The sequence below is a fragment of the Chanos chanos genome, chromosome 5 (assembly GCF_902362185.1).
Source record: "Chanos chanos chromosome 5, fChaCha1.1, whole genome shotgun sequence".
Taxonomy (NCBI): Eukaryota; Metazoa; Chordata; class Actinopteri; order Gonorynchiformes; family Chanidae; genus Chanos; species Chanos chanos.
This window is the reverse complement of record NC_044499.1, coordinates 4,712,488-4,738,052: the sequence shown is the minus strand read 5'-3', so window position 1 is coordinate 4,738,052 and position 25,565 is coordinate 4,712,488. Positions and strand designations below refer to the sequence as shown.

Sequence of the window (25,565 nt, the reverse complement as noted above, 5' to 3'; positions counted from 1 at the left end):
GTCACTTTGCTGATTTCCACTACTGAATTACTCCAGGTAACTGTGGCAAAGTCAATCAAAAAAAGCGTTATGGAAATTTATTCAAACTAAACATAGTGACCTTGAGGATTGCAGTCCAAAATGTTTCCTGTAAATCAAATCAAATTACAGTATGACATGTTTCTATCCACAAAAAGTCAAATCAAGTGTTGAAACATACCTTGAACATATATTTGATATTTGGCTACACTTATGTCAACGTCGTCACTTAAAGTTGCCTCGTAGAATCCGCTGTCAGTCTTCTGCAGGTTCTTCAGTGTTAGAGAGAGAGTTTCCCTATTAAACTCCACTCTGTTTTTGTCCTTCACATAAACGTCACTGTACTTGGGATAATACCGAGCCTTCACATCCTCGGTGTTGTGAAGCCAATGCAACACATGAAACGGCCGATGATTATCATCCTGGATGTCCAGTCGCACAGATTCTCCGACCAACACGAATACAGTCGACGGAAGACGGGAAACTGTGGAGAGAATGGAGTGAAACCAGAGACCTCCAGTCAGCTGTCTTCTCAAATTCCAACACGCTTTTACAGCGGTGGTCAGGATTACTGACGTCATTCAAAAGAATCACCCAGTTAATATAACTGGATGATATGACCCTTTCCTGAGTAGGCCTATCTCAACTCACTTGGGGTGAACTGCAGTTTACATAAAATAAAATGTCATTCAGTGAGTTTAAGTGTCAGAAGGTACTATTCTGTGTGTGGCTTAAAAGAGGTGCTAATTCACGTACACAGAACAAGTCTTTCACATTTTGTGTCAGAGAGCCTGTGTCTCTGCGGTCGGAAAATGTCTTTTCCAGCTCACAGAGAAATGCACACGGAACGCTATGGGAATCCTGAACTGAAACTGTGATTACTCGTGTGCAGTATGAATCATTTTAATGATTCATTGGTCCCGATTCCAACCAACACACAAGACAATACATAGCTTGACTGATTAATGGATAGGTTAAGAGAAGTTCAATTATAGCCTTTATCTGATTTTTTTTTTTGTAATCATGCGGGAATGGGTTTTTAATTAATGTTTTAATTTTTCCTCTGCACTTAGCACCAGTGAGGAGAAGCATGCACCACACTTGCTTGATTCTGAAATTCATTCTTCCTCTTCTTCTTCTTCCTCTTCTTCTTCCTCTTGGCCTCATTTACATCTTTGTCGTTCAGCCACATCTGTCCACTGCACTTTGCAGAACGGTGCATCTGCACTCTGCATCATTTTTTTGCTTCCTCCTGGAAGAGCTGCCTTTGGTAACTGCATTCTACAGATAAAGTTCAGTGTCCACTTTGTAAATGTCTGTGCGTGCATGCATGTGTGTTGTCACTGCTATGAATTTCTTAAATCTTTTCAATGTTACTTGGAGAACCGAAAGGCGGCCTCTCGCTGTGACATTTGGCAGCTGACGGGTGTCATCGAAATTTGTCTTTGAGTGGTTTTAGAGAAGCGACTAACAAGCCTTTGGTAACTGCATTCTAAGACGGCCTCTCGCTGACAAACCTTGTGTGGAAAATGAAGGGGAACACCGGTCAGCTGCCAAACGTCACAGTGAAAGGCATCGAGTGGTTTTAGGGAAGGGACAAACAAGCCGCTTGTTTCACAGAGAACAAGTATTTTAGCACAGCCATGAGCTGCTTAGCTGAATACCGTCTTTTTAAAGAACCACATTAAATGTGCAAATCGTTTTTTAATACAGGCAGGTGCAGGAATAACTCTTATAGCGGTAGTGGTAGCAGGTGACCACAAATATTCACCCAGAAGCTTCTACACATATTTGCTGGCACCAACAGCTGAAAAAAAAATCAGTAAAATGGGTTATGTTGTCTGAAGTAATTTAAGTTTTTATTTTTTTTTTTTTATGATTATTGTAGTTTTCTAACATCTATTGGTTTGATTACCACAGCTACAGAAAATATCTAAGTTAGGGTAACTTTCACTTCTTTTTTTTATCTTAAATGTATTGGCACCCATGAACTAGAGCTTAATTGTGCAACCTTTGGTCAGGATAACCGTTTGCTGTATCTTTTTAAAATTTTTTTTTCCCCCTGAAGCATAATGAGGTATGTTTTGGAGGTTTGCTTAGGGTCATAATCTCACTGGTAAACACTGCTGGGACATAGCATTACCAGAAGTGACGACATTTCCCTGCAACCAGGTGGTACCATCTTCACTTTCGAAATCAAATTGTTTCTCAGTCGCGACGCAGTGCTTTCATTTAAGTAGCGGGGTAGCACTGCCGAAAGCTGTATCATTTTGTTTTTCCAACCAACATGTAGCCTAAATATTGTGTAGCGCAAGGCATTATGTAAACATGTTTTGATTATGCACAGCTGAAAATATGACCCATGTTTGACAAATCTGAGATCATGAAAATCGGCCAGTGTAAATCAAAATGGTGTTTCATGGATTGACCTCCCTGAGGTAGCTATGGAAGACAACAGCAAATATGTCCAAATGAACAACAGTTGAAAACTTCTTTTTTTTTTAACAAACTTTGTTAAATCTTTATATCTCACTTCATATGATTCAGAAGCATCTAATAAAATTAGAATTCAGTGTAAATAAAATATAATGGATGATTCTGCTAGTTCTTTTCTAAAGCTAACTTTAACACATTATACATTAGCACACTCAGTCTAGCTAAAATCTGCTTTTTCAAGTAAGGTTACTGGGTAATTAGGACTCTGGCCATGCGTGAATTTCAACACCCAGTTTATGCAAAGTCAGTAAAAAATCATAGACAACTCTCTGCCACAACTTATTGACAACAGAACATGTTTGACAAAGTAATACAATGAAGGGGTATCTACCTGAGCCTGTGTTTAATGCCAGCAGTAAGACACTGAAAAGCCTTTGGAGCGACATTGCATCAATGAACCTTGTCCCCAGCATGAGTCTGTAGTTATCTGAAATACTTCCTCATCATGCTTTCTTACATTCACTGTGGTGGTTTCTATGGTTACCGCGACAGTCACATGAGTGGTCTAGTGCATGTGAAACATGAATGTGCATAGCTGTCGCTGTTGTACGATATCCCACATCTGTTTTACATCTTTTTAGTCAGCATCCTGTCACCAACAAAAAACATTACACCTTCATAACTACAGACAATAACAGTGACTTCCTATTGTCTTTGTCCCATTCAAACCTCACATTCCCTCATTAATTTCTTTAACGATCCTTCAAGTGGATCGAAGGGGTCACCGGTTTGATCCCCGCGACTGGCGGCAAAGATCCACGGCCGAGGTGCCCTTGAGCAAGGCACCTAAACCCCAACCGCTCCCCCGGGCACCCGGGGGTTGGGTGTGCTGCCCACTGCTCCTGCGCTTGGTGTATGTGTATTCACTACCGGTGTGTCAGGATGGGTTAAATTCACTGCTCACTGTTCATAGTGTGCGCGTGCGATCAAGGGATTCTGTTCTATTCTAGTCCAGTCTTACTCTTCGTGCTCCAGAAGCTCTGCAAAACAACGTGTGTGTCTCAACACACGTAGGCTGTTCCTTTCAATTGTTGTGGCTTCTCACAGGAAACAGCATAAGTGAATAATTTCTGGGCACGGTATGAGACTATACATACAAAGTGCCACTCTTACTTAAACACCCCTGATGCTCCGTCCCTGTTCATCTCCTCGACCTACCTCAGGAAGAAAGGACTGGTTTGAATATTGGTGGGAGTGGATGGATGGGTAGGTGCGTAAAACTTTTCTTTGGGAGTCAGTCCTTCTTCACGAGACATGGAAGTTCTGGTTTTAACAGCAGTGTTGCGATGAAAGTGGTTACTGGCTATTTCATGAAGATTAAAACCCTACATTTTGCACCCTCTTGTGACTGATAAACAAGAAAGTGAAGAGAAAGACAGGCCAACAACTAGCCAGCCATGTCAAAGCCTTGATATTAGAACTACACTAAGTTAAATTGCTTATAGATTGTAGCTCGTCTGGATCATGTTTTTAAGTCACTAAGAGCAAACTCTGAGTTTCTCTATAGAACCTCTGACCACATCCTGTCCAAAGTTCGACGTGAATCATGCTCCTTCCTTCAAAATAACCTACAGAGGAAGAGCCCCTGTGAATTCTCCTCTGATAAAAAAATGAACTCTTCATTATTATAAATCAGTGCCTTGAGCTGCAATCTAGTGAATCTGGCCGTTAAAATGTTGACTGTTAAAAATAGACCTGACAACTGGTCAGGTATGTTCTAATAAGATAACTGCCAATGAAAGCTTCATTGAAATGCTGTTGTGAGCATTTATACTTGTGTGTCTGCGTCAATCTGTAATGACCCTGCCAAAACGTTACTTTGCAAGTCACAAGAATAATGTTACATAAAAAGTCGGAATTCAATCTTTGCACAGCAATATCTATAAAACAAGTTTTTTACGTTAAACAGAAGGACTAGTTTCTAAAACTTTGGGGGACAAACAAACGGAGCTCTCAAAATAACGTGCGCTCAGTTCGCCATTATGCCGGACATGCTTCAATGTCGACTGAAACTGAGCGAATCATGTTGGCGTTGGACCTAATGCATGTTGAACAACAGTTACTTTTACTCAAACTACTGCAACGCAGATAAGAGAGAAGACGTCAGAGGAGATGGTCTCTATGACCGTTGGACCGATTGAGGCAGAAGGAGAACGATGCCACCATGCGGACCAATCACAGTTGTTGCGGTCTGCGTCGCCGCACGTCGTTGCCACAAGTAGTTACATCTCTGCGCGTAGCACCGAATACAGCGCTAACACATTACTCCACTTCTCTTACATTTCAATGAATGGAAAGCTTCCCATGTGAGAAAACAGTCATATTTTTCTTTTATAGCTGTCTGATAGCACAGAGAAGGGGTTTGGATTGAGGGTTGACATCTGTGAGTTCTAGGATTGGAAGAACCTTTGTGTGTGTGTGTGTGTGTGTGTAGGTAGGGGTGGGGTGGAGGGGGGTAAGCCGGGCTACACTGCCTGCTAATTTCAGCTGATGTGTGTTGGGTTTTACTTTGTTACACAATTGCTGGTGCCAGTGGTGTATCAGCTCTCTCTTTATTGTTCACCTCTTGTGGTTTTCCATAGGAAATTAAGCGTGGTCGTCGAAGGTGTGAATGAGGAAGTCAAACATGTAATTGAACAAACAGGAAAAAGTTCAAATGTAGTCAGCTTTTTTTTTTCAATTCAGGCAGCCACACTATTAAACAACATTCTCTGCTTACTCTACCTCTGGCTTTAAGAATTAAAAAATTAGAATGTCTTCTTTCATGATATTTGCAGTCATAGCCTTTACAGCATCCAAAGGTGAGTTGTCTGCCTGTACATATATGTGGTGTATGTATGTGTATATGTGTGTGTATGTACGCTAGAGAGTGCAAGTGGGAGACATTGCATTTGGCATTTAAAAGACTCATATCTCCATTATTTCCATGCTTAGGAAACAGACTAATAATGAATTATACAATTAATTTTGAGATTTCACATTTAGTTTCTCTCACATTATTTATAAACCACTCACAAGAATTTAAATATAAAAAAAAAGAACGATGAACAGTGAATGATATCTTATCGGAATGAACAGATACGTCTACTTAATAAAGAGATCATCATAGTTTTGTGTGTGTCTCTGTAAGTTAAAAAAAAAGTTAATGTTGTTCATTGAATATTTATATTCAATTATATTTAATATCTATCTAAATTTAACATATGTATATTTAATGTACTATATGTAATTTTTGTACGTATTAAATGTATATTTAATATTCATATTTATCAGATGCAATTCATTTGCTCTTTCAGTGGTTCAAGTACACCAGTGAGAAGACTATTGAGCCGGAAACTATATTTTGAATATTACTTAATATTGTGTTATATCATTTAATTTATATAAAGCCATCCTCATTACCCTCACACTGCCTCTCTCTTCACAGTGGCCAGCTCTGAGGTGTGTATGTTCGCGCCAGAAGGTGGATTGATTCAACTGCAAATACAGGCCAATGAAGAAACGGAGTTCAGTACATTATACTGGCAGTTTAACTCGTCCCAAAATATAGTGACCTACATAGAGAAATACGGTGATGTGAAAGTGTCAGATCTTTACCTGGGCAGAGTGATCTTTAACAAAGATAGCTACTCTCTGACAATAAAAGACCTGAAGAAGACAGACAGTGGAATCTATCAAGCTAAAGCAACTAGTGTCAAAATATCTCATGTTGCCCTGTACAATGTCAGTGTCCAAGGTAAGTTTACAGACAACATTAAACAATAGATACTAAATCACTGAATATTGTACGGGAAGTCACGGATAAATAATATCAGTTAAGGGCTGTCGGTGATACCTAAACGCTGAATTTTGTAACCTTTAAGACACGGTGAAGCTAAGGAAAGGTTTGTTATCAACGAAATAGACCTGAATCGATTACTATGTCACCATTCACATTTATCAATCATTCTTCAGATGATTTGTCCCTTGAAATGACCTGAAAGTTCACGAATGAACCGATGGGAAAAAACTGACGATTAGTTTCAGGAAATATCCCTACCGAAAAAAAACCTCATCGAAGACACTGCCAAGCTCACTGAAAAAAAGCCTTCATTTAGAGCGTATTATGAAGTGTTCAGTGCTTACAGTTAGTGTGAATTTAAGATACGGATGTAATGCAAAGTGTTACTGGATGGCTTGAGACCAAGAAAATGTAACAGTCCTCTAACTCGCCTTTGTTGATAGATTCCCGTGTTTTGAGACAGTCACAGCACCATTTCGCTTACGGAAGAAAAGAATCAATTTGCGAGCAACAGGTTTCATTTATCATTTGTAATCGACACAAATTTGTGTTTATAATGAAATAACACTGCACTGCAAAATCTGGTAATCATCAAATCATTTACTTTTGGACATTCCTAACTAGTATGAATGAATTCTGTGTTTGTGTTTGGACTACACGATCCATACTGTGTGTATGCAGATGTTGGTTTGCTGCGGTTTTTTTTTGGTGGTGGGGGGGGGGGGGTTCTTTTTCTTCTTCTTTTTTTTTTTTTACTCAGTGTGTTTGCAAGTGCATTTTGTGCTTCTAATGATAAATGCCATATTGGTCACTTTACTGGAATCATAATAATCTGGAATAATCTTAATAATCTGGAATAACCTGATCTGGGTAGGCCTGATCTGCATACCCATCTAAGATATTTGGTAATGGGATATGGCGCATTAATAAGAGAAGACTTTCACTGCATATCCTCCTGTTGAATGAAAAAAATCCCTTAGAAAACCAGCACAAACTATTTAAATTTTGTAGCTCTCATTCGACGACACTTGTATCTGGTTTGATACTGATGCAAACATGCTTGGTTTGTATTTTGCCTCACTTGGAAGTTGTTTTGGATAAAAGCGTCTGCTAGATGAATAAACGTAAGTGTAAATGTGTTACATCTCTTTCAGAGCCAGTCATGGTTCCTGAGATGACTGGAATCTCTCACTGGTCCAGCAGTGACTCCTGTAATGTGACATTTACCTGTAAAGGTCACAGGCTGTCCCTGACTTCTATCTGTAACAGCACTGCTTGTTCTGAGGGGGGTGTGGCTTCTTCAGGAAGCTCTGCTCTCACCCTTGGCTCCTCAGGCCATATCATTGTTTGTAACCACAGCAACCAGGTTAGCTGGAGAAACACCTCAATGGAGATCAAAGGCCTTTGTCCATATTTCAAAGGTGCGTAATGCAGAAGACCCCAACATGTTTTCTTAGTTAGTTAAAACTGAAAAAGTTTAATAGTGTTAAAATGTAAGCATGTTCGTTTTTCTGTAAAACATTGTGCGCTTAAGTATGCAGTTTAATTGTCAGCTGAATGAAGGGAAACGTGTTCTCTCTGGTGACAGAAGCAATGATGTTGTATTTAATAGCATCATAAACTCATTGTGCAGTGAAGTATATAAATATTTTAATCTATATATATTGGATTTTGGCAGTTTGACTCGTGGTGACATCTGTTGTTGGATATTGAACCATTTTAACATGTCAATGCATTTGGCATTTTTGTAGGTTCAGTGGCGCACCCTGCTGGTTCCCCTCTTTGTCTGCTGAAGACGGTGCTGCTCTCTGTTACTCTGGTCCTCATGATGTCTGCAGTCATCTCTGTCCACATTAGAGAGAGACTGATCAATAGAGAAAATACACACACGCACACAGTTTGTGAAGGTAGTCATAACACGTAAAGATTTACCGGTAGACCAGGTTTACCAGGATGAAACTAACTGCAAAAATGTTCACAATTACCCACCCTGGTTCATAAAATATACTTGGGACAAAACACCTGCAGAGTTCATTAAACACTGTCAAATTTACTGTGTTTAAACGAACTGTTAAAAGGCCTCAATGGAAATTGTTTTCTGCTGTTCTGCTCTTCATCTGTTTGAAAGAATAAAGTTGAATCATTCTATTTTTCTGTATTTATATTTTAATGTGGCAATGGTAACATAAGACACCTAGACGCTACTGTTTTTTTTATTTGTTTGTTTTTTTGTTTTTTACTAATTTTTATTCAAATTCTTTGCTGTCAATAAAATCTGTTCAGCAAATAAAAACTTATAGTTTCCTGTCTGCACCGCCGTGGTAACCATATGCCTTTTGCTCCTTACTTGACCGCGCATCTGAAGAGGCACCTGGATAAATTATCTCCAGCATTATTGCATGTATATGCATATACACACACGAGTCTTCCGACAGTTTGGATGGAGAAAAACGTACTTCCGCCGTTTCTACTCCGGACCAGTCGTTGGTGTTAATAGTTCGTCATCGGCAACAGGACACAGGAAAAGACGAGAAACTGGAAGTTTAACAGCAGGAAGAAATTGCTGTGTAGTTAAGTTTCGCTTTGAGTTCTGCTCTTGGAATATAATCAGAAAAGTGCAATAAATTGATTATACAAAGAGCAGAATAAAAATAGAAGGAATTACTAGGTTGTGGTATGTTTGGTTTCCGGTTTTAAGACACTTCACGTGAAACCAAAGTCACGGAAGAACGGACAGCGACACCGTAGGTCTGTTTTTTCCCCCTATAAACACAACAATACAGATTTTAGAGTAAAAAACTATTATTGTATTTCGGTTGTTGAATTCAACAGTTACTATTGCTAATCATATAGGTAAGTCACATAAATGATCACATACTAGGGGTGTAACGATTCACCAGTGCTAACACAGCTGCCAAATTTTTGGTTTCAGTCATCAATCTTTCTTTTCAGTGTTGACAAAGACGTGTTTTGCAGCTTAATTACGACTTGTAGATTGGTGTATGTTGTATTTGTCAGTTCTTCACTTTAAATTTGACTCTCCAAGATGCTTATAGCAGCCTATAGTTATACTGTAATTACATACCAGAACTTAACTGATACACTTCTGTGGTCTCCCAGCAGATGCCAATAAGGGAGATTTGAATAAGGGTATTTTTCATTTGAATAAGCTGAAGGGGACTCCTACTTTTGATAAGCATAATTGAATGATGCTCGCAAATTGAAAGAGCGTTCTAAATTGAGCCTTGGTTGACGCGCTCAAGCGTGCATTTTGAATTGATGCACAGCCGAGTGTATTCGTGTTTGGTCTTGTTTTATTGATCCTGGTGAAATGATAAAGAATCTGGTAATGAAAACATTCCTGCCGTACAAGGTGGAGGGGCGTGTGTTGTTTGAGGCTTTTCATTGTTTGTAAAATTCCAAACTGTCGCGCTTGCTGCGGTATGGCTGCATTCCTCTCGAGACACGGGTTTCATTCTAAATTAAAAGCTTGACAGTCATCTGTCTGAACGAATGGGCGTCTTTGTACACCTCCATATTGGTCAAGTAAATGAAATACTGCAAAATCAAAATAAATGTCTTTAACAATGCCCCATTCAGTCTGCAAAACAAATGAAACATCCAAATTCTCACCATGAATAACAGCACATTTTGGCTGCAACACAAATCATTGAATAATTGAATGATGTTTGCAAATCTTAACACTGTGTAATAAGAAAGTTTGATGGTGAAGAACATGATGGAACATGTTCTGTGGAGACTTTCACTGACACACTGTGGTAACATGATAAAAGTAATCTCTGCTTGGAGGCCTCTTCTACAGGGCTGAGATAAGAACTGTGATGGAGAATCTCAACTGAAATTTCCATATTTTAATTTTTTTTCTTTAAAACTTTAATTTCAAATGTAATTTGGGATTGTAATATATGATTTCGTTTTGCGTTTTTCAGTGAACCATGCAGACCCTGCGTGAAAAGAAGACAAGCCTAATCAAGATCCTCTCTGCTGACATAGCCTTTGTCCTCCAGCATGTGCACCAGCAACAACTCATCACTGATCGTGAATACAGGAACCTCAGTGTCCCATTTCATTCTAGTGAACAGATTTGTATCAAATTACTGGACACACTGATGAGCAAGGGGGAAGAAACATGTCAGAGGTTCATTGAGATGCTCAATCAGACATACATGTTGGAAACATTTCCATGGCTAAAACAAATTTTACAAGGTACAGCCATCAGAGCTTAGGTGACAGTGTTACTGAGAGCAGTTTGCATATAGAAAACAGAGTCTCAGTCATTGCATAGTTTTGGAGCATTTGGGGGTTGTACATTTTGCTCAAGGGACACTGTGTGACAGTGCAGTTGGTGATAAATTTGTTATTTGGTTTGACTGGGCAACTTACTTGCTCATTAATGATACTGACTGATTGATGAATTATTGATTAATGTATCAGGTGGGTGATAATTCCTCTTCAGATGCTCGATTTGTGGATGAACACAGGGCGGAGCTTATCCAGAGGGTAACCATGGTGATGCCCCTGGCAGACTCATTGCTCTCACTGGGCATGCTACATGAGGAGACATACTCACAGATCAGTGCAGCAAGGACCAGGCAGGAGAAAATGAGGGCACTCTTGACTGCACTGCGCTCTGGAGGAGACAGAGTGAAATCCGCCTTTTATTCTGTCCTGAGAGACGTTGAGCCACACCTGCTCCAAGAATTAGGTAAGAGAATAAAGGAACCCCTGTAGAGGTAAGAGGCTGGAGGCACAGAGTACTGATCAGTCATGTGACATGGTCTCCATCATCTATCCAGTTCCACGGCTGAAGAGGACAGAGAGCACCGAAGGTGCTTTTTGTTGTTCCATCTAAATATTAGCTGGCATATGTCTGTTAGGGACAGACTCACCCTACGTGAGCTGTGTCTGAAACTTTCTTGCTTTTCCCCTCTATCAAACAATGCCTTTAAATGTACCATTATGTTTTTTTTACCTTTATTTGTATGCTGTCCTCCAGAGGAGCAGAGTGTGTCAGCTCAGACTGGAGGTCGCATCATAGCACCAGTTCTCTCAAACACGACAGTTACTGGAAATGTAACATTTCAGTACGGTTTTCCAGGTAAGGTGGCGTATTTTCCTCCTCAATTTCCAGAGTAGAAAAAGTCATAATAAATATATAATGAAGTCAGATTAAACTGTTTAAATCAGAATGAAACATCTGTTTTGAGTAGATTACTAGTTGGCGTTGATGTTATGGATAAAATGGCTCGGCTGTATTTGGTAAAGGGAGGCAGCCGCTGTTGGCCTTTGGCTGTGTTTTACAACCTCCTACACCTGGCTGCTATTAATGCACATGTTCTGTACAGACGGTGCATGAACATCACCATAAGCAGAGGGAAATTTATTCTCAAGCTGGCAAAAGAGCTGTGTGTGCACCAGAGAACGGCAAAGGCAACGGGGGCGACAGCATGCAAGTGGCTTTTGCCTGAAACTCCTTCTCCGCTTGCATAAAGGAGACAGTGCCAAATCGGCAGATATAATTGACTTGTCTGTGGCAGATGCTCAAAGAACGCACCAAAGCTGTGCTTGGAATGTTGATAAAGCGATGTATGCATCCTGAGCACAGTTTGAAGGGAACTTGATTTGAGTTGGTGAGCAAATCAAACGATTCATGACGCGGCCATTACGAGCACAATGCATCAGACAGTTGCGGTTGACAATAGCGCAAAGAAACTAGCCGAGACTATGTCCTCACTGTTACAAATCGGTAGAGGTTCAGGAAACAAAGCTTATGACATCTCTCAGACATCTAATTACAATTTGGCATTTAGCAGACACTTTTAACCAAAGCGACTTACAATAAGTGCATCATCAGATTAAACTACCCCATAAGCGAAAGATCACAATAAGACTGCAGAATAATTACTCTCAGTATCGCGCTCCTGAAATTCTGTGACAATAAACAATTAAGTAAGTAAACAAGACCTGTAGCATGGGGACAAGGTTAGTACATTTTTTTATATATCACACAGAAGGAGAGGTTAGGCAGTGGGGGACAGGTGAGTTCTGAAAAGGTGGGTTTTCAGTTTCCTGCGGAAGATGGCAAGAGATTCCACAGTTCTCACTGATTGAGGGAGGTCGTTCCACCACCGTGGAACAATGGCAGAGAAGAGGCGTGGTTGCGAGGAACGGCTGCCAGGTTCCCAAAGTGAGGGGACTGCCAGCTGATCAGAGGTGGTTGATTGGAGAGCTCTGGCTGGGGTGTAAGGAGTTATAAGAGACTGAAGGTGGGATGGGGTGTAGCCTTTTGTGGCCTGGTAAGCCAGCACCAGTGTCTTGAACTGGATATGGGCTGCTACCAGAAGCCAGTGGATAGCAGTCAGAAGCGGAGTGACATGAGAGTGTTTTGGGAGGTTGAATAGCAGGCGTGCAGCAGCATTCTGAACTAGCTGAAGTGGCCTGATAGCGCAGGCCTGTAAGCCAGCCAGTAAGGTGTTGCAGTAGTTGAGGCAGGAGATGACAAGGGCTTGGACCAAGAGCAGGGTTGCTTGTTGCATGAGGAAGGGGCAGATCCTCCTCATGTTGAAGAGGGAGAATCTACAGGATTGGGTGACTGCCGCGATGTGCCTTGAGAAGTTCAGCTGGTCATCCAGGGTCATGCCAAGGTTTTTGGCTGATCCGGAGGGGGTCATCCCGGAGCCCTCAACGGTGATTGGAGCGTCGATCGTTGGGGAGCTCTTAGAAGGAAAAAAGAGAAGCTCAGTTTTCTCCAGCTTGTCTGTGGCAAATGCCCCAACAATACACAAAAGCTGTGCTTGGAATGTTGATAAAGCGATGTATGCATCCTGAGCACAGTTTGAAGGGAACTTGACCTGAGTTGAGACAGTGACAGTGCCAAATCGGCAGATGTTCAGGGAACAAAACTTATGACATCTGCCAGACATGTAAGCCAAATGTAATGTAAGCCTTTCAGTGGTGATAAAGGCACTGTCACAACATTAGCCTACATTGAACTTACGTTACCCCTCACTAGCATTAACTATATATACAGTTTTTTGAGTGTTAAATATATAAAGTAAGTTGTATTGCCAAGACATACATACATACATATAATACAACTTACTTTCTTTATATTTATAAATTCCCCCCTTGCTTCTGTGGGCGGTCTTCTTCCCTTCAAGCTTGGGTCCTCCACCAGAGGCCTGGGAGCTTGAGGGTCCTACGCAGTATTTTAGCTGTTTCTAGGACTGTGCTCTTCTGGACAGAGATCTCGATGTTCTTCCTGGGATCTGCTGGAGCCACTCTCCAAGTTTGGGGGCCACGGCTCCGAGTGTTCCGATTACCACAGGGACCACTGTCACCTTCACCTTCCACATCTTTTTTAGCTCTTCTTTCAGCCCTTGGTATTTCTTGAGCTTCTCGCGTCCCTTCTTCCTGATGTTGCTGTCGCTTGGGACTGCTATGTCTATCACTGCAGCTTTCTGCTTCTGCTTGTCCACAACTACTATTTCCAGTTAATTAGTCATGACCAGCTTGTCAGTCTGTATCTGGAAGTCCCACAGGATCTTAGCCTGGTCATTCTCTATCACCTTGGGGGGCGTTTCCCATTTTGACCTTGGGACTTCCAGTTCATACTCGGCACAGATCTTTCTGTATACTATGCTAGCCACTTGGTTGTGGTGTTCCTTGTCTTACACCCTGCTGTTATGTGCTGGATTGTCTCAGGGGCGTCTTTGTACAGCCTGCACCTGGTGTCCTGCCTGGTGAGGTAGACCTCGGCCTCTATTGGTCTTGTACACAGGGCCTGTTCCTGTGCTGCCATGATAAGTGCCTCTCTGTTGTCCTTCAATCCAGCCCTGTCCAGCCACTGGTAGGATTTCTAGACATCAGCCACTTACTCTATCTGATGGTGGTATATGCCATGCAGGGGCTTATCCTTCTATGATGGTTCCTGCTCCTGTTCTTCTTCCTTCAGAGGTTTCTGCTGCCTGAGGTATTCGCTAAGCACTTCATCGCTTGGGGCCATCTTCCTGATGTAGTCTTGGATCTTTGGTGTCTCATCCTGGATAGTGGCTCTGATGCTCACTAGTCCTCAGCCTCCTTCACTCCTCTTAGTGTACAGTCTCAGGAAGCTGGATTTGGGGTGAAATCCTCCATGCATTGTAAGGAGCTTTCTTGTCTTGATGTCAGTGGCTTCTATCTCTTTCTTTGGGCAGCTTATTACTCCAGCAGGGTATCTGATGACCGGCAGGGCGTAGGTGTTGATAGCCTGGACCTTGTTTTTCCCATTCAGCTTACTTCTCAGGACTTGCCTTACTCTCTGCAGGTATTTGGCAGTTGCTGCTTTCCTAACGACCTCTTTGTGATTCCTGTTTGCCTGTGGGATTCCAAGGTACTTGTAGCTGTCCTCGACATCTGCTGTGTTGCCCTCTGGTAGTACAATCCCCTCCGTTCTGACTACCTTCCCTCCTTACCATTATTACCATCCGACTTCTCAAGCCTGAATGACAAGACAATGTCATTGCTGGATATCCTAGTGGTGTGGATCAGTGAGTCGATGTTTTGCTCACTCCTGGCGTACATTTTGATGTAATCCATGTAGAGGAGGTCGCTCATGGTTGCTCCATTCCATAGTCAGTAGCCATAGCCACTCTTTGTGATGATTTCGCTGAGGGGGTTCAGGCCTATGCAGAACAGCAGCAGGGACAGAGCATCTCCTTGATAGATGCTGCACTTGATAGTGACTTGGTTTGAAGTTGGCCTCTAGTGTTGTTCTCCACAGCTCCATTGAGTTCTTGATGAAGGCTCTTAGTGTCTTGTTGATGTTTTAGAGCTCCAGGCATTCCAGGATCGACGTGTGAGGCATTGGGTCATAGGCTTTCTTGTCGTCAATCCAGGCGGTTGGTCTGTCTGGTCATGCAGAATCGAGCAACTGTCTTATCTACTGGTAGCTGTTGTTTTGCTCCTCTGGTGTTCTTTCCGATACCTTTCTGGGCCCCGCTCATGTATTGAGCCACATATCTGCCATGATGCCTGACAGGAGCTTCCATGTTGTTCAGAGGCATTTAGAGCATTTTGGAATCAAGTTGTTTTGAGAACATATTTGCCTGTATGCAATGTGTCTGTGTTGGTGAGAAATGATTAGACATAGCACTGCTGGTTTATAAGGTGGTTCTAAGTTTAAGCAGTAGGTTGGTTAGCAGAAATCATGGTCCTAATGACAATTTGCGCATGTGTAGGTGTGCCAGTCATAGACAGTGGCATGTGTAAACCTCTCTTCCTCAGTTTCAAAGGATGTGCCAGTGACTCTTTTAGCAGTGCAAGTTTTAATGTGTTTCCTTTTCTGCTGAAAAGGCATTTTCTCACAACTGTCCTGTTCGTCAAGTTCAGTTTTCTTATGTGATACACACTGAATCATGGCCCAGAAACCGAGATACAGACCGAACAGTGAATAGGGTGAATCACCTCTTCTCTACATTTAAACTGTTTCATGTTAAATGGAAATGAAGAGTGAAATATAACTGAGTAATTTCATAGCAGGAGTACAATGATGGCAATAATCTTTTTTTTTTGTAGGTTGGTCCTCACAAAGTCTTATATATAAGAAGGTAATCTGCGCTGTTTATGTTTTTGTGTTTAATATCTATATAGTTAAATTAAAAAGAAGCAAAAACTTCAGTTTTGAGTTCAAGCCAAATAGTGGTACAAATCGAACCATGGCCCAAAAACCAAGATACAAAACAAACCGTGAATAGGATGACCTGTTACACCTCTACTGTACTGATAAATTCTTGATGATTCCTTTATTATACATATGTACTGTTTGATTTGAAATAGAAATGAACAGTGAAATATTAGTGAGTTATTTAATAGCAGCAGTATAATAATGCCAGTAATCTTTTTTGTAGGCTGGACCTCACAAAGTTTTAGGTATAAGGATCTCATCCGCTCTAAGTATGCCTATGTGACAGAGTATGACTCCCTCCCTGGTGAACACATACTGCTGGCCGATCGCTACACTGAGCTGCTGATCATTCAGAGACACAGAGAACAGAGTGAGACAGAGGAAGACATACGCTCCAAAGGAGAAAAATTTTCCAGTCATAAGGAAAGTGAGAAATACAGCAACATCAGTTTGGAGGAGTTTTTCAGTCCAGATGATCATGGAGTTGTTCCAAAAGCAGTTATTTTACAGGGCAGCTCTGGACATGGCAAATCTTTAACTGCTCAGAAGATTATGCTGGACTGGGCATCTGGAAAACTCTATACCGACAATTTTGATTTTATTTTTCACCTGAAGTGTAAAGAAATTAACCAAATTTCTGGGCAGAAGAGTCTGGTGGAACTCCTGAGATACAGTCACAGTTTAACACCAGCACAGATCTCACAGATATTACAGCACTCACCAGAGAGAGTTCTCTTTCTCATAGACGGCTTTAATGAACTTGAACTCTCGCAAGACAGCATGTCCAACTGGTCTCTGCCCACTGATGTCCAAACTCCAGCCTCACCTGAGTCCACTCTGAAAGCTCTGCTGAGTGGGCGCCTGCTGCCTGAGTCCTTCCTGCTGGTCACCACCAGGTCTACAGCTACAGACACACTGAGCAAGCTGCTCAAAAAACAACCACAGCGTTTCACTGAGATTATGGGCTTCTCTGAGAAGGGGGTGAAGGACTACTTTCAGAGGTTTTTTAAAGAGGATCAGCTCTTACAGACACAGGCATATGAGCATGTAAAGGCAAATGAAACCCTCTTCACTGCCTGCTTCATCCCTGTCATCTGCTGGATCATCTGCACAGTATTCAGGGAGAGACACAAAGATAGTATGGAAATAACCAATGTTTTGGATACAACCACCTCTATATATGTTGACTGTATGTCCACTCTGCTGAAGTACCACTACCAGGGTTTGAGTCAGTCTGTCCCCAGCCTGCTGAGGAGTCTAGGCCAGCTAGCAAAGAGAGGGATGCTGGAACAGCAGGTCCTGTTTGATAAGAAGAGTGTGTCTGAAACTATCCCAGAGCCTGACAGAATTCCATTCCTTTGTAAATTTGTCTTCAGGAGGAGCCGTCAAGAGACCATGTTCAGTTTCATTCACCTCAGTTTTCAGGAGTTTTTCACTGCTCTTTACTATGCTCTGCTGACTGATAATGAAATGAAGAGGGAAGTCAAGAGGTTGTTTCGTAATTTAGAGGACATATTCAGTTACCTCAATTTGGATGATGCTGATGAGAGGAAAAGTAAGCTCCATCTCCTACCAGTGATCCGGTTTCTCTTTGGCCTCGTTAACAGTGAAGTGAGTGGCCGCCTGATGGGAACTTACAATCTCTCTGTTTCTCCCACCATTCAAGCTCAGCTCAAGGAATGGATCCTTAAAGTCATCAAGGAAAGACAAGAGCGACTCCCTCTGAGGGGACATGCAAACCTGTTTGTTCTCTACTGTCTTTATGAATTCCACGAAGAGGACTTTTTAAGGGTAGCAATGGATGGTTGGGAATACATTGATCTCTCTGATCTTCCACTGAGTAGGATGGACTACTTGGTGATACACTACTGCCTGCAGTTTTGTTCCAACAGTACATATGTGAAATTCACTCATTCTGCTACAACAGCGGAGGAGGTCAAGCTTCTTCAGCCTGAGGTCAACAGTTTTGAGAAGTTTAGGTGAGACAAGCTAAACAAACAACCATGAAATTTGAAAGCTTATATCACACAAAAAATACAGTCTTCTGTTAATTTGCCTGAATGTGAACTATCAAAGTAGCTGAATAATTGCTCTGAGAAATACCCCTGTAACCTATTAAATTTTTAAACATTGCAAAATTTTAATTAAAACATTTCTTCTAATGATTTTTTTTGGTTGTATTTTGAATTTTGAGGCTGATGGCAGAGGGACTCTCGCATGAAGATAGTGGTGACCTGAGCTTGACCTCAGGGGATGGAGACAACCTGTCCAAACTGCGGTAACTCAGTTTCTCCCCCCACTTCTGTGTGTGAGTGTGTGTGTGTGTGTGTGTGTCTCTGTCGGCTCAAGGAGAGATGCAATCACACACAGACTAATATATTTACAATTTTTTTTCTCCTGACCACCTGCAAAAACAGTGTTCTTTCAGACCAGGATGTGCAGCAAACTCTCAACACTCTCAACAAACAGGACTCCTGGGCAAGAGTGCTGACCGTGAAGGCCATCACAATAGATACTGCTCTGATGCTTGTCGACTTTTTTCAGAAGGGAGAGATCAGTAAGGAAATAAGGTATGCGTTTGTCACCGCTACAGTATTTCACAGACTTGACGACATATATATATATATTTTTTTTTACAGCACTGCTACTATGATCAGTGAAACAAATTATTTGAGCCTATAGATGTAAAGTGCAGTTAAAATTATGTGCATATCTTTGGAATGTTTGAGGAATCTAAATGAAAAGGTGGTCTGGGATTGTTTGTTTGATTGAGGACACATGCACACTGAACAACAAATGCGCAGAAATTAATTGGCTTCTTCTACACGACTCACAGAAGAGGTCAAGAACCTCTGTCAGTGTTGTCACACCCAAAATGGCTCCACGAGTGCCATCTCCCAGCCTCTCGATCCCACTTCCCATCATTGAAGTGCCCTTTGAGTGCATAGGCGTGGACCTGGTGGGGCAGATGCCAAAATTCACTACGGGTCACAACTACATCCTCATCATTCTGGAATACGCCGCCCTGCACGCATTCCCCTTCCCCTTCCCCTTTGTGATTCCCCTTCGAAAAACTACATCTAAAGCCATCACTCGCAATTTGTTCCTTTTTCTCAGGAGGGTTGGGATCCTAAAGGAGATCCTGACTGACCAGGGAGCACCATTTGTCTCCCGGCTGATGGCCGATCCTTGTTGGCTGATGTCGATGGCCTGATGGAGAGGTTTAGTCAAAGCAGGCTGTGGGTGAGGGCGTGTACTGGTTGCCATGGAGTGTCAGTCAGAACATAGGGAGACAGGGCAAATCTGATCCTTTAAAAGTTTACTTTGTATTTGGATATGCTTGACCACTTTGCAGGTTTGGGCATATGTGCGGTCCTAACAAGAAGGCAAATATACGTAATATTAATAACACAGCACAATACAACTGTACAACTATAGCAATTGTCACTATACAGACATATACAGGCATACAACACTGAGCAAACAATACAGTAAACTACACAGGGTTATAATATGCATGATAATGCAGTCAGGTACAGCATAACTGCCATACTGCTATACAAGACAGGATGCAGTACGGTAATGCAACGTAAGCTTGCAAACTACAAATTGGGATGCATTGAAATATTCCCACAGAGTAAAGCTTAGTGTATGTATACATTGCTAATCGTCGCTATGTATTGTAATATTCATTTCTAAACACTGCTAACTGTGATAGATGTCTGCAAATATTACTTTAAACGTAACAACAAACATCTAAACAATACTGCGAGTCTACCACTAACTAAAAACAACTTTGGAGGGCTGTCCCCGCTTTACTTGGCAGTAAATGATAATTAACATGGATAGCAGCGATACAAGCTTACATCACACAATAATGGAGAACATGTTAAACAAATCCACTTACTTTTCAGTCATGACCGCACACAGGGAGAGGTGTATAATTCACTAATTACACAAGGGTAAAGTTAAAGGTTTCTCACTATCGGAATTTTGCATCCATTTCTAACATATTTTTCTCCCGTTTTGTCTCGCTGTTGTACACTGCGCTCTGATTGGCTGATCATCTGTATGGCTTTCACATGAGTAGGGAATGGAAACACAATTGAAGGGGTCTCCTTCCTTTACACAGGCCTTTACTGAGGCTGGGCGCAACATCAGTACCGCTCGTCCAAAGGCACAACAGAAGCATGTGGCTTGTCAAAATGTTAACAAATACACAAGGTGTTTCCGTGGGAAATCTTGAGGAGGCACGGCTGGCAGCTCTTCAAAAGGCCCATCAAGTTCTAGCCAAAAGAGGGAGTCGGGGCAAGATGTGAGCAGAAATGACAGAGGATGCTGAGGTACATTTACCCTCTTCCTCAGCCTTGGACTAAGCTACGCCTCCACCTGCTCCACCATCGACAACCACCCCTAAAGACCTAGAGTTACAGTGAAGCCCACTGAGCATCAGCACCTAGTTTGCATGCTGTGTATTTACCTTTGCACAGTGTGTAAAATAAACCACAGTAAAATAAAACAGCTGCTTGTCTCACGTCTCCTCCTTTGCCCTTGTCGACCACTCCTGTAATAACTTTGAAGCCAGTAAATAGGCATTTCCCTGAGAATGTTCACCTTCTGATGCAAGGAGTCGCTGAATGCAATGGAGCATACAACTTTGGCAGTGCTTTAACTGATTCTCACTTTCAAAGCTGCTTATCCCCAGGTGGTTTTTGAGCCTATCCCAGCGGTCATTGGGTAAAACACCCTGGTCAGGTCGCCAGTCCCTCGCAGGGCAGACACACAGACAAACACACTCACACACACATTCTTACCTAGCCGGCAATTTTGTGTCTCCAATTTGCCTTGGACTCTGGGAGGAAACTGGAGCTCTTGGAGGAAACCCACGCACACACAGGGAGAACATGCAAACTCCACACAAAAAGGATTCTGGGCGGGGAATTGAGCCTGGACCCTTCTTGCTGAGAGTTGATAATGCTACCCACTGTGCCACCGTGCCGCCATGACTTTTTACTGACTGTGCTTTAGTTGGCTCTTTTCAGCCGTTTTAGTTAACTGTGTGTTCCTCTTGCTTTTATACTCCAATTTACAGGGAAGTCGAGCTGATAAGTCAATCTGAGGACAGTCTCTGCTCATCTCTCAGTATGACAATCACGGACGGAGACATGAGGTAAAAAAAACACTTTCTTATACTCCATTTAACAGACTGACTTTTCTGTGCCTCTATTCAATGTATTAGAACTATCTAACATTTTCAGATTTAACATGAAACTTTTAATGACACCATTTGTATTCAATATCAAAAACATAAACAATAGTAATAAAATGCACTCTGAAAAGAACAAGAAGTGGCCAGCTAGCTCATTTGCATTTACAGTAGGCAGAGTCCGCAAAATTGTTAGTATCTTTATTCAGCTGGAGATTTTGAACTATGAACGAAGAAGAGAAGAATCTGTTTCTTTCACATGAATACATCTGTGACACAGGGAAAAAAGATACAGTAGTGTTTTATTCAGTATATGTTTTTTTTTGTATCACATACATGATGTTTTAAAATATTCTTTTTTACAAACGATAAGTCTGTTTTTGTGCTATTCATTTACATTTCATGAACTTTATTGTTGTTTCCCATGGCTTTCAGTTTACTGGGCTGTAAAGTAAAGGTGGGAAAAAAGGTGACATGTTTGTCATTTGCCACTTGTTGGAAAAGGAAAGAACTCTCTGAAGAGAGGGTGTGGATGTATGTGCACGTTCATTTAGAGTTTACAAATATGATTTGATTTCAGACTGCATATTTCAGACGAAAGAGAGCGTTTACTCTCTAATCTTGGACTCACCTTTCCACGCTCTGAGATCACCAACGTAAACTGGCAAAGCTTCCTCCAGATATTTTCCAAAGTAAATAGGCTCAGTGAAAGGTACGTTTTGCATTAGCTTGCTTGCTTATTTTAATAGCATTTTATGAGCACATCACCATAGCTTCTCTCTCTTCTTCTGTCTTCTCTTTTGTGGATGATGTTTGTTTGTTATCACAGGTGTGTTTCAATAGTTTTATGTAATGTTTTTTCTTGTAGCAGCCCGGGTTCGGATGAGCACATGGATTCTCTGCTGCTTTTCCTGCGTTCCTTGACTGGTCTGAAGCAGGTGGACTTGACAGTGAGCAGACTGACTGAGATCTGGGCCGCCAGAATCATCTCACTCATCCAGAGTTGCTCCACACTTGAATTCATCAAGTAAGGGTGTTAGCAAAAGTAGAGTGAATTAGGGTCTCTCCGTATAATAGCACTGGTCAAGATGCCAATAGAAACTTAAGGTTATTTAAACAATGTCCTCATTAGAAATGTTGTACACATTATAATGTGTCAGGACTACAGCACTTTTAACCAGTTAATTTTGATTATCAGCTTGATTAACCCACCTTATAATTAGGACCTTAATGTTTTCAGGGCTTTGACTGTCCCTTTTTATATTAACTGTGGTCATAATGACATCACTTTGATTGACTCTGTGTTCTGATTGGCAGCATTAATATGAATGAGGGCAAAAGTGAAGAGATACTTTGTTCTACAATGAAGGAATCAAACAAAAGGGGAGACTTCACATAAGGAATTCTCATATCTATTGCATTTTTCAGCATGCAATTTTCAGATATACAATGTATATTCATAGATAGATGAAAATAATCTAAACCAAAAATATCAGACAATGTCTTTTAAGCTGAGGTCAGATTTGAGATGGAATCAAATTCTAATATCTAAAATGTCCTTTACTATGCTTTGAACTTTGTAGTCAGTACTCATAATAATGACCAGAACTTATTTGGCTTTACACATATGGCTAGTTAATGTTTTTTTAAAAATTCATTCATGTTATTGGTGAATCATAGGAACTCTTATTTATACATCAATTACACTTCCCTACAGTAACAGTAAGTTTAAGATGTGAAAAATGCAGGCGTGTTTCTCTCTGTACAAGTCCGTGTAAGAAACAGCTGTATTTTAGAAATTTTATGAAGATCATAAAATGGGCATTGTTTTTTATATGAAGCCAAAGTGAGGGTCAGAAACAACACCAAGGCTTCCTACTTCAAATCTCATTTCGAAACAGCCCTGAGGTTCTTGACAGGCTGCAGTCCTAAGAAATAGCTGTCTTACCTTTCTTGCCTTTAGGTCCAATCATCGTCTTCGTTTTGTCTTACTCAAGCTGAAGTTTTGTTATGTCCAAAATTTTATGTCAGTCACACATGTTGTCAAAGCATTCATTTCTGCTTACATTCTCAGATGGTGCAAAGATATGACCAAAATCAGTTTAATTATGTCCTACACTAACTCCACCAAAGGGGTCATGCAAATGGAGACAAAGAAAAAGGTGCAAAATAGAGTCCTGTGCCTCCGCACGTGTAATACCTTGTGAGGGATATGAACTGGAATGAGAAATAGTCCCAAGAATGTAAGGGATCTAATGGAGAGAGTACCTTGTTGCATTATATTTATGTATATATTTTACTTACTTTAACTGCACAAATACTTTGCTGTTCCATTATGAGTGACAACCTCTTGTGTAAATATGCCAAAGATGTGAATCTGGTTGCCAACTGTGACAGCAAGGTTACAAAAGATGAATGTTATAATTACGAAAGATTGCCTCTCTTACCGCTCTCGTTCTCTTGCTACTCTGAAGAGGCAAGCTGTTGAACACATTGGAAATGCCTAGAACCTGTTTTTTCTGCACAAGATGACTCATCCAGTTCCCTGTACTCTCAAATTTCCCTGTTTGATGGCCATGCTCAGGGAATCAGTGCTGTCCCGAACTTCAGCCAAAACGACAGAGGAAGCTGATGTGTCTCCACCCTCTTTTTCAGAAGCAAAGGTACCCCTGTGGCTAATCCCTTGTCTTATCACCTGGGTTTTGCCAAGGAACAATGCCAGTATGAGTGTCTGAAGAACTGTTGGGAGCAGGTTCAGGTGATTGTGGGGGAGCCACATCAGAGGGGACACCTTCCTTCCCAGCACTTCCTGATACACAACAGTCTCCTCTACTATGCAGCAGTCTGATGGAATGAACAGAAGGAACCTCTAGTGGTGCCATAGAGGCAGATCAGCGTGGTGATGGATCCAGTGGTTGGCCACCTGCAAACCTGAAATTAGAGGGATGCATCCATGATAGGTTCCACTGCATCGTACTCACAGAAGAGGTCAAGAACTCTTGTCAGTGCTGTGCCACCCGTCAGTGGATGGCTCTGCGAATGCCATCTCCCAGCCTCTTGATCCCACTTCCCATCATTGAAGTGCCCTTTGAGTGCATAGGCATGGACCTGGTGGGGCAGCTGCCACAATTCACCACGGGTCACAACTACATCCTCTTCATTCGGGACTATGCCACCCTGTATGCATATGTGATTCCCCTTCGAAAGACTACATCCAAAGCCATCACTCGCAATTTGTTCTTTTTTCAGGAGGGTTGGGATCCCAGAGGAGGTCCTGCCTGAGCAGGGAACACCATTTGTCTCCCGTCTGATGGCCGATCTTTGTAGATGTTTCGCCCTTTATGGGAGAAACATCTTTGAACCTCAGTGTACCACCCACAGACCGATGGCCTGGTAGAGAGGTTTAATTAACCGGCGAAACATGTTGATAAATGCACATGGTGTTTTGGTGGGAAATCCTATGGAGACACGGCTGACCGCTTATCAGCAGGCCCATCAAAGCCAAAAGAGTGAGTTGGGGAAGAGGTAAGCAGAAACGACAGACGAAGCCAGTGTGCTTCTACCCTCTTCCTCAGCCTTGGACTATGCTGCATTTCCACCTGCTCCACAGCCGACAACCACCCCCATAGACTTAGAACTGCTCCGAGACCCACTTAGCACCATTCCATGAGCAGTTAATCTGCATACCATGTGTTTACCTTTGCACAGAGTGTGAAATAAACCATGCTTCCTGAGATTAAAACAGCTGCTTGTCTCACATCTCCTAATTTGCCAATGACAACTACCAGCAGCAGGATCGCTCCTGTAATACATCTGAAGCCAGCTAAAGCTTCTTTTGACTTGCCAGTATACCGGCATCTCCATGAGAATGTAGGAGGTGTAGAGGCTCACCCTCTGATGCAAGGAGTCGCCGAATGCAATGAAACTTTGTCAGTCCTTTAACTGATTCTGTAATGACTCTGCTCACGCTGACTTATTTCTTTCCTGTCTGTGCCTTGGACTCTTTTCAACTGTTTTAGATGATTCTGTGATCTTCTTGCTTTTATACACCAATTTACAGGGTAGTTGAGCTGAAAGGTCAATCCGAAGACATTCTCTTGTCATCTCTCAGTATGACAGTCACAGACAGAGACGCAAGGTAAAAAAAACACTTTCTTATATTCCATTTAAGAGGTTGACTTTACTGTATCTGTATTTGCTGTATTAGAACTATCTAACATTCTTTGATTTAACATGAAACTTTTAATTACACCATTTGTATTCAACATCAAAAACATTAACAATAGTAATAAAATGCACTCTGAAAAGAACAAGAAGTGGCCAGCTAGCTCATTTGCATTTACAGTAGGCAGAGTCCGCAAAATTGTTAGTATCTTTAT

The 25,565-nt window shown here is 41.6% G+C and overlaps 2 protein-coding genes across 2 annotated transcripts; one reads left to right on the top strand and one right to left on the bottom strand.

Annotated features, from left to right (window-relative positions):
- Positions 1-12,357: 12,357 nt before the first annotated feature.
- LOC115811348 (uncharacterized) lies at positions 12,358-14,911 on the bottom strand (the record flags this gene model as incomplete). The annotated part of the gene is made up of 2 exons (XM_030773511.1): positions 14,770-14,911; positions 12,358-13,073 (listed from the first exon to the last, which is right to left on the bottom strand). Coding segments are annotated over exons 1-2 (858 nt in total), but the record flags the coding sequence as incomplete, so codon positions are not given.
- Positions 14,912-16,181: 1,270 nt separating this feature from the next.
- On the top strand, positions 16,182-17,963 carry LOC115811346 (NACHT, LRR and PYD domains-containing protein 3-like). Its single transcript, XM_030773508.1, has one exon. The coding sequence runs from the start codon at positions 16,182-16,184 to the stop codon at positions 17,961-17,963; it is 1,782 nt and encodes a 593-aa protein (XP_030629368.1).
- The last annotated feature ends 7,602 nt before the right edge of the window (positions 17,964-25,565 follow it).

Bases quoted from the DNA above. Each gene is read 5' to 3' on its own strand.
- LOC115811346 (XM_030773508.1), top strand. From the start codon at position 16,182: ATGCCAGTAATCTTTTTTGTAGGCTGGACCTCACAAAGTTTTAGGTAT.